This window comes from Gastrolobium bilobum, unplaced genomic scaffold (genome assembly GCF_033153095.1).
Source record: "Gastrolobium bilobum isolate Gb01-03AN ecotype WA unplaced genomic scaffold, APGP_CSIRO_Gbil_v1 utg2184, whole genome shotgun sequence".
NCBI lineage: Eukaryota > Viridiplantae > Streptophyta > Magnoliopsida > Fabales > Fabaceae > Gastrolobium > Gastrolobium bilobum.
Window position 1 is genome coordinate 193066 of NW_026899222.1, and position 9856 is coordinate 202921.

The 9856-nt window shown below is 38.4% G+C and overlaps 1 protein-coding gene across 1 annotated transcript; it reads right to left on the reverse strand.

Moving 5' to 3' along the window:
• Positions 1-7329: 7329 nt before the first annotated feature.
• LOC133288520 (glucan endo-1,3-beta-glucosidase 12) lies at positions 7330-9426 on the reverse strand. Its single transcript, XM_061486303.1, has 3 exons — positions 9319-9426; positions 7898-9208; positions 7330-7562 (listed from the first exon to the last, which is right to left on the reverse strand). Exons 1-3 carry the CDS (start codon positions 9380-9382, stop codon positions 7528-7530), a joined length of 1410 nt encoding a protein of 469 aa, XP_061342287.1. The 5' UTR covers positions 9383-9426; the 3' UTR covers positions 7330-7527.
• Between the last annotated feature and the right edge of the window lie 430 nt (positions 9427-9856).

Genomic DNA, 9856 nt, shown 5'->3' on the forward strand with positions numbered 1-9856 from the left:
CGGTGATTTAGAAGAAGAAATATATATGGAGCAACCTGAAGGGTTCCGAGCTACAGACCAAGAAGACTTGGTATGTCGGTTGAAGAAGAGCCTCTATGGCTTGAAGCAAGCACCTCGGCAGTAGTATAAGAAGTTTGAATCATTCATGACTGATCATAAGTTTGAGAAGACAGAAGCTGACCACTGCGTATTTGTGAAGAGGTATGAGGCCGAAGATTTTCTGATATTGTTGTTATATGTTGACGACATGCTTATTGTAGGGAAAGACAAATCGAGGATAGCCGCCCTGAAAAAGGCGTTGAGCTCGTCCTTCGCAATGAAGGACCTTGGCCCTGTAAAGCAGATTATCAGAATCAAGATCATCCGAGATAGACAGAAGAAGCTACTGTGGCTGAGTCAAGAGAAATATATTGAGAAGATTCTGAAGAGATTCAGCATGGACAAACCCAAAACAATGAGCACCCCCCTTGCCGGACACATAAAGCTGAACCAAAAGCAATGTCCGAGACCTGATGAAGACAAAGATGAGATGATGATGGTCCCTTACCAATCCGTCGTCGGAAGCTTGATGTATGCAATGGTTTGCACTAGACCCGACTTGGCGTATGCTGTTGGAATGGTAAGCCGGTATTTGTCAAACCCCGGCAAAGAGCACTGGGAAGCAGTGAAGTGGATCTTTAAGTACCTCTGAGGTACGACCGACTTATGTCTCCAATTTGGAGAAGGCAAAGCCGAGTTGCAAGGCTACTCAGATTCTGATTTAGGGGGAGACGCCGACTCGAGGAAGTCGACTACAGGATATTTGATGAGATTTGCCGGAGGAGCTGTCTCTTGGCAATCAAGACTTCAGAAATGAGTTGCACTATCGACAACTGAGGCTGAGTACATTGCCGCTACTGAGGCAAACAAAGAAATGCTGTGGATGAAGAAATTCCTTATGGAACTCGGCCATGATCAAGACAAGTACGAGCTGGGTTGTGACAATCAAAGGGCAATCCATCTTGCGAAGAATTCGACCTATCACTCCCGCACTAAGCATATTGATGTGAGGTATCACTGTATCCGGGATGTGGTGGAAAGTGGAGAGTTCGAACTCGTCAAGGTGCACACTGACCAAAATTGGTCCGACATGATGACAAAGCCGGTTCCAGCAAGAAAATTTGAAGACTGCTGTGAAGGAGCCGGGTTGATGCTGAAGCCGACGCATTGAAGTCGGAGGGGGAGATTTGTTGGGCTTCCTCCTTCAATGCTAAGCCCAAGCCCATTTGAGGGGTTTCCTAAAAACCCTAACCCTAATTTCCACCTCCTCTATATATACTCATTAGTTGAGGGTGGAGCCTAGGTCACATTGAGAGAACAAATTTGATAGAAAGATTATTTGATTGTTTGAGCAAAGCTTTATGCTTTACATTTGAGAGATCTCTGGAGAGAGTTTGAGTGAAACATCTCTAGGGTAGTTTGATTATCACCATTGTTGGAGAGGTTGAGTTAACCATCACATTGGTGTATTTGATTCTTTGTAACCATTATTTTCATTGAAGAATGTTTTCCCACGTTAAATCTGATTATGTTCTTCTTCTCTCTCTCTCTCTCCCCTGTTTTTCGTTTTGTTTTTCCGCTGCACTGCCTGACCTGGTGAAGTTCAGGCCGAGGTATTGCCGAGATCCGAGATCACAATCTTGTTGATTGACTTCTGCACAAAGGCTGCTTAGCCGATCTGAGGGAACTGAGTTCCTGATAACTCGTATTTTGTTACACTTATCTATTACTCTTGGTTGGTATTTTTATGATTTATTTGAATTAAATAAAGGTCTTTTGGGTCAATTCACAATTCTAGATTTTAGTTGGGTTTAATTGATTTTCGTCATAATTTTCCAGATGTACACTACTTCCGTATTTTGACCATATCTCACTCTACAGATGTCCGATTGACTCCGTTCTTGTTGCTTTTTGCAGGTAACAGATAGGATAGGGCTACAATCGCTATTTCAGCTACTGAAGCCCAATTCAGACGGGAAGATGGTCGAAACTTGATCTCAAGATGACGTATTTTGCTGGAATTTTATTTTGATGTTTGAACTTGTAATTCACATTAGGACCCAATGTGTTTAGGGCCCAAGGCCATGTTTTATTATTTTATTTTATTTTATTCAGCTTTAATTTTATGTTTGGGCTGAAGCGGTGAAACCCTAGCCGTCCTGCGTGATGACTATTTAAGGGAGACTCTAGGAAACCCTTCAGTAGTCAGTTTTTGCAACAGAGAAGTTCTCTCTGAGTTTTTATTCAATTGCGTTCTTCTTATTTTTTGAATTATGTTTACCTTAGCCATGCGAGGCTAAGAACCTTTTAATCAACCTAAGGGTAATGGATTCCATGAATTAGTCTTGAGGATCTGCGTTTATTTCAAATCAGTTTTGTTTCCCCTCCCAACTCAAATTGATATCGTGCGATCGTGGATATTCAATCTGAGGTTCGCGATTGCGATTATGGAAAGGGATTAATCATCAGATTTGATGATTAGGTTGATTGACCCTATGACCTTAAATCAAGCGGGCTGATACTCTGCGATTGTATGAGTAGAAGCATCGTCTTTGATCAAATGCTAAGCGATCGCTTAGAGAAGGTTGTCAATTGGAAATAAGGATTCTGATTCGATTGACAAATCAATCACGATTCTGATATCCTCTTATCCGAGGAAAGACGTCCATTGAACCCAAACCTTAGGTTGGTTATTTTTAATTACGAATTTTTGATGGCCCTGTCGAGGTTGTACTTGGCAAGCGAAGTTTGCACCTTCTTCATTGCCGGTACGAGGAACTTGGTTGTGTTGTTTGGGTCCACGAACACTACGTTGCCCACTGCTATGGCTTCGATTTGTGTGGCGGGGTAGTAGCCGTAGATGTTTGCTTGTACCCATGCGTCGGAGAATGACTGGTCGCCGGCGGCTGAGGAGAGGAGCTCGTTTGGCATGGCAACCACTACCTTTATACCTGAGTTTGCAAGCGCCATTAGCACCGTGGCGTCGGTGTTGTAGATCTTCACACGGTTGAGACCCTGTTCCTTGAGAAGCTCCACCGCTTTTGACCAGTGTTTAAAAACCCGGCTCGGCCATCGACCCGGCCGAGGTCAGGGGTCACGGGGTCACGGGTTCAACCGGGGGGTCACGGGGTCACTATGCTGACCCAATTTTATATATTAAAAAAATATAAATATATATATCCTATATGAAAATATTAAAAAGCAAATTACCAATCATTAAAGATTCAAAATATCCTTAACATAATTCACCAATTATAACCACAAGTCAATATTATACAACCTAATTAAAGTATCAAGATACCAAAGTACAAAACTCATATTCTAATGATACCAAATTTTCAAGATACCACAAGTCTAGGTCGTTTGGAGAGAAGAGAACGATTAGATTTAAGTTTGCAAGCATTTTTGTTTTTATTTTTTAATAAAACGACGTTGTTTCATGGAGTTTTCTTTATACAAAAAAAACATGCAGTGACCCCCTTTGACCCCTCTGACCCGGGAGTCACTGAAACTCGGCCGGTTTTGGGGGTCGGAGGGGTCGATGTGCATATAGGGTCCAACTTGTGACCCCAACCCTCAGAGGGGAGGGGTCAGGGTTGACCCGGGTCAACCCGGGGGGTGGGGTGGGGTTTTAAAACACTGCTTTTGACGGCGCAGGTAGGTTATCAGCCACCCTGCCGTAGTTTATTCCGACAGATGCTGCTCCTGCAAAAGACTATTGAAAAAGCCATGTAAATGAATCAACAGAGCCAATAATTCAAAAATAAAAAAAAAATACTACGTTTTTAAGAGAGAGAAAGAATGAGAGACGCGTTTACCTGATGATGATGAAGCATAGAGTGAGATGAGGATGAAGGAAAAGGAGAATGCAAGAGAAGCCATGCTCCGGTTCGAGAAAAGCAAAGCATGCAAAACAGATAAAGAAAAAGTTGCAGTTATTTTGATTATGATGAGAAAGTGAGTAAATTTTATACAGTGTATCGCAATTCATATCTAGTATGGTTTTATCGATTTTTTTGTATCTGTCGTGAATCGGATCATATCTTAATACACAGAGGTATAATAAACAAAAATTAAATTTTTTTTAAATTACTTCCTTTATTAATAGAGATTTTTCATATTGATTTTTAAATTTAAATCATAAATCAAATCTTTATTTTCTTTTCCATATTAATAATAATATTTTGGATTATTATTTTAATTTAAATCATAAATTAAATCTTTATTTAATTTTTTACATTAAAAATTAAAAATTTTGATTTAATTTTTATATTGTATCATATTGTATGATACAGTATCATATCGTACGATATAAATTCATTTTTAATACACCTTACGATATGTATATTTGTGCTTGTGAATTGTACCGTACAAATCATATCGTGTATCATATTTGTTATGGACTTATATAAGGTCCATATATCCAAAACCCTAGTAAGAGGCATTCATGTGGCAGTAGGGGTGTTCGCGGTCTGGATTGGATCGGTTTTGGAAGCAGAAATTATCCGATCAAATCCCTTCAGTTTGAACTTTTTTCAAATCTGATCCGATCCAATCCAATCCATTTGTTTTGTTTGAATTGGATCAGTTTTTGATTTTTTGAAAAGTCTAAAATTTATTTCATGATTATTGTGCAAATAACATATTTTTTGTATATATTAGCTTTGTAATTTTTTTTTTTAAATACAGAAGTATCAGTGAACGATAATATAGTTTTTTTTTTTTGGACAATGAGATATGAAGCACCACACATATGAAATTTTGCTGATGGGATATAGCTGGGTTTTTTTTGGGTTTAGTTGACGTGTTAATGGATTTTGGGTTTAGAAATTTTTGGGCTATAATTGAGGAAAGGCCTAAGTAGGTAGATGAGAATTAATATATTGGATTGGTTTGTATTGGATCAGTTTTTATCAATCAATCCGAAAACCGATCCAATCCAATTAAAATTTGTTGTTATTTTTTCGGTTTTCAGTTTTTTGATTTTCGGTTTTTTGTTTCGGTCACCATAGTTTGAACCGGTTTGGATTGATTGATGAACATCCCTACGTGACAGCTATACAATGGCACAATTGGTCTTATGTACGACAAGGCTCAAAACTCTTATGCTTACAAGTGAATTCTAAAATGAGATAAAACCTACAAGACCTAATTTTTCTCTTGCTATTACGTTATCACTGTGCACACATCATCCCTTCTGAATACCATTACAATTGTGTCCAGTGATTTGCTACCTCAAACTATCTATTTTATAGAAGATCATAATATACCAAAATATCCCAAATAATATTTTTATTCCTAATACAACTCAACCTACTGCTACTAATTTATCATAACTTTTGCCTATTTTTTCTCTTTTTCAAAATAGTCTCTCAAATATTTAGCTCGTAATCATTTTCTTAAAATAGAAATTGGGGTTTGCATTTGTCATTTAACATGACATAACAAATTTTTCTACACACACAACATTTTGTTAGGCCCACACTTTTTGAAGAAAAAAGAAAAAAAGAAAATTACGGCACGCAAAACGAATCTTTATAACATTACACAATCAGTTTTCCTACAACATAACTCTTATAAAACCCATAGAAATTAGGGTTTTGCTTTTCTTATGTTGTAGGATTGTAGGAGAGAAAAAAAATAGAGAGAAGTTAAATGTGGGTCCCATATTGTATATTAAAAAAGAAAAGAAAAATTATTTGGCACGGAAAACGAATTTGTGTAGGAAAATGAGAGTATCTTATGTGGCATGAGAGTATTATTTCCCTAGAAATTATATGATAAGGTATTACGCCAATTTTTTTTCATAAAAACAAAGAAGATGTTATAAGATTATGTGCAACTGGGCCCGAGGCCCGTCAATATGTTCAGATTCAGACCGTATTGAATAAATGGATCGAACAGTATGGTAGGATAATTTAGAATATTGGGTTTCGTTGATCCAAGAAAGAATTAAAACGAATGTTGGTTTTCCACTAACAAAGGAAAATTGGGGCAAAAGAAGCCCACATATAAGAAGGGTTTTTTTGCTGGAAGACCCTAATAACTGTTTTTTCAATTTTGAGACAAGACTATTTGTTTCATTATGAGATGATAAAAGGCTGACAAATATAAGTTTGGGTTGAGCTTCCGAACTAAAAATTAAGGGAAAATCCAGAGGTTTCAGGATGGAGAGACGAAAGTGGACAGCCACAGAGAGACAAGACTCTTCTATTTGTCTATAAAATAGATAAATAAGGATGTTAATTTTATTGGAATAAGATCATCATATACTTTAAATTTAATTAAGGGTGGGTATATCATTATATATGAAATTTGTGCACAAACTCATCAAATGATTTTTTTTTTTTGATAAAAAAGAGAGGCAAACCACCCTAAAGGATTAAATGTAATAGCAAATGAGCCCTAGAAAAGTAAATGTATATATTTAATCCCACTTTAAAGGTTGGTGGTTCAGCCTGATCTTATATGGGGCATGCCTTCCCTAATATAAACTTTTGCTTACTAGAAAAAAAAAAAGTTAAACGGGGAATAGGAGGTGAAAGGGGACAGGTAATCTGTCAAGCCTCAATTGGATTTGCATTTTACTTGCAATGAAAGGAAAAAAGAATGTGAGTTGATAGTGATAGGAGAATTATAAATAATTTCAAATTTAATCAATTTTCTTCTTCAGGTATATATATAGAGAGAGAGGCTTAGACTCGTACAGACTACCTAATTCTCTCATTCGGATTTTAATGGCTTGAACTAATTCTTTCTAAAATAGAATAGCTTATGTAAAGAAAGTATTCAAGCTCGAGGAAGTATATGATGAAATCTTTTGTCTTTTGATCGTTCTAGTTTTCGAAATTGACAACATAATGGTTGATATGCCCCAAGTGGGCCTTTGAATAATTTTAAATATCATTTCAGTAAAAATATGCTCTTTCAAATACAACCTATCATCTTCTTTCGTGACTAGTTTATATATATAGATATTAATGTTCAAGATTGGAGGAGGGCCTGATTTATAATAGAGTCAACAGTTAGCCCTCGTTCTATGTACTGTATATAGTCTAAGAAAGTTTATATGATATTACTAATTTAAATAAATAGAAGCCATGAGAGAATGATAGCGCCTTACATTCCAAAGTATGCTTGCGTGTTTTGCGACATTATTTTGCAAAAAAACAAGATGTAAATATTTTGCAAAAGAATAGAAAAAGTGGAGCCTTCAATAAAACGTAAAGAAGGAACAAAAGCTCTTAAAGAAATATATCTATATATTTCATTAAAAAATAAATAGGGATAATTACAAACAAATTAGTCAAAAGAAACCGATAATCCTCCGAACTACTCATGAATATTTATTATAAATACTAAGAAACAATAACAATGCTAGTCTAAGTAACCGAGGAAAATAAAAGAAAAAATCGGCAAAACGGCCCCACCGAATCCAAAGCAAATCGAAATCTAAGCTTCACCAAACCCACTTGATCTCTGACCCATTCAGTACCCTGTGGGGAATTTGCAGTTCCCATACTCTGCAACACAGATTCATAAAACACGGTTTCAAAACAAATAAAACTCCCAAATCGCAAATAACGCTAGCGTTTATACTAAGATATTGACAAAAGAACTGTTACATTTTATCAAATTATAGTGCCGATCGACCAATCAATAAGCAAAAAGGGACTTGATAGATATGATATTGTAATGTGAAAAAAAAATCTCAATTATTAATTTACAGATCAACTATCACAATTTATCGATGACGGTATATATCAATCGATTTATGAATGAATGCATCAGCCGAAAATAAATAAATAAATAAAACATAGAAGAGATATTACAATAAGATGAGTTTAATGACACATACTAGGAGGCTGAGTGACGACATAAGCAGCACCACCAAAATCGCACGTGCCTGTGGCACGTGATTTCTTCTGATAGTAACTGTTGAAAGCATACGAAGCATGCGCCTCCAAGTTGTTAGGATTGTAACACGTGGAATCTGGCTGAATGGGAGTGCAATCAGCCCCACCCTCCCCACAAGCATAGTCAAGTGCAGCCTGCAGCTTCTCCGCCGTAGCATCGCCGTTAGCCACGCACCACGTCTGCCCATGATACGACGTCGGGGACACGTCTCCACTCGCCGGAGCCGGAACCTGACTCTTCCCGACGCTGGACGACGGCGCCTGATTAAGCTCCTCCACCGTGAGCGGAATATCATAAACCTTCTGTTCACTGGGATAGAAAAGGCCATAGTTTCTCTCCGATGTGGGTCCAGGTTTCTGATTCTCATTGAAAAGCGCGAACAAGAAAACGTTGAGTGGGTCCTTTGGCCTCAAGGGGGTGCCATTCCCAGTCAACACGTGCCGAACTAAGTTTCCGTTATACGACGCCGCATTGTCCTGTCCTGCACCAACCTCGTTCGAATCCCCTTTGGAGGGCCAACCGGTTTCTGAGACAGTGATCTTAACGTCGTCGTATTGGAGTGCTGACATGGCAGCAAAAACGGCGTCGATTTGAGCGTCTAAGAGGTTGGTATATCGCAACCCGTTACCCGAATCCACGACGCCCGGGTTTTCCTTAAAGAGCGCGTAGTCGATGGAGATCTTATCGGCGTTTGCAGCGTACGCGAAGAAAGGGTACGCGTTCACCATGAGGTACGAACCGGTCTGGCGCAGGAAATCCAGCATGGGTTTAATAACCGGTTCGACCAGTTCAGACTTGAACGAACCGGATGACGTCGGGTACGAGGATTGTAAAGCGGAGAGTGCGATCGGTGACGAGATTTTGATGGCGCTGTCGAGGTTGTACTTGGCAAGCGAAGCGTGCACGTTCTTCATTGCCGGTACGAGGAACTTGGTCGTGTTCTTTGGGTCCACGAACACTTCGTTGCCCACTGCTATGGCTTCGATTTGTGTGGCGGGGTAGTAGCCGGAGATATTTGCTTTTACCCATGCGTCAGTGAAGGACTGGTCGCCAGCGGCTGAGGAGAGTAGCTCGTTCGGCATGGCAACCACTACCTTGATGCCTGAGTTTGCAAGCGCGGTTAGCACCCTGGCGTCGGTGTCGTAGAGCTTCACACGGTTGAGCCCCTGTGCCTTGAGAAGCTCCACCACCTTTGACGGCGTAGGTAGGTCATTGGCCACCATGCCGTAGTTTATTCCGACAGATCCCGTTCCTGCAAAGGGCCATTGGAAAAGCCATGCAAATGAATCAACAGAGCCATTAATTCAGAATAAAAAAAAAATACAGGATTTTTAAGAGAGAGAAAGAATGAGACATGTTTACCTGAGGTTGAAGAAGCATAGAGTGAGATTAGGACGAAGAAAAAGGAGAATGCAAGAGAAGCCATGCTCTGTTTCGGAGGTAGCAGAGCATGCAAAACTGATAAAGAAAAAAGTTGCAGTTACTTTGATTATGACGAGAAAGAGTGAAAATTTTATAGACAGTGACTGGGGAGTGGGGACTTGGTGGTGGGCCAGGCCAGGGTTGAGAAAGAGCTTTCGCTTTACGCAATAATGGGACCCATGTTGGAGACCCACTAGTGCACCATTTCATAAACCGCTAGTGTTAGGTTAGAAAATATCACCATATAACACTCTTTTCGATTATGTATCTAGGTTGTATTGAATTGAAAATTTAATAGATTATTTTTGGATAAATTTTTTTATTGATATTTAATTAAGATTTTAAAAAATTAAAGGTATTTTATTATAATTTTAAACAAAAGAACTTTTTTATGATATTTAAAATCTAATAATTTTAATAAATTTTCTATTACTATTAATTTTGTGTTATTCTTTAACGAGAAATATAAAATAACTTG

What these genes read in the sequence shown, in the direction of transcription:
- LOC133288520 (XM_061486303.1), bottom strand. Translation starts at nt 9,382, where the DNA reads ATGGCTTCTCTTGCATTCTCCTTTTTCTTCGTCCTAATCTCACTCTAT. An exon ending in CTATGCTTCTTCAACCTCAG is followed by an intron (nt 9,209 to 9,318) that starts GTAAACATGTCT and finishes GGCCCTTTGCAG; the next exon opens with GAACGGGATCTGTCGGAATA. An exon ending in TGTCGTCACTCAGCCTCCTA is followed by an intron (nt 7,563 to 7,897) that starts GTATGTGTCATT and finishes TCTGTGTTGCAG; the next exon opens with AGTATGGGAACTGCAAATTC.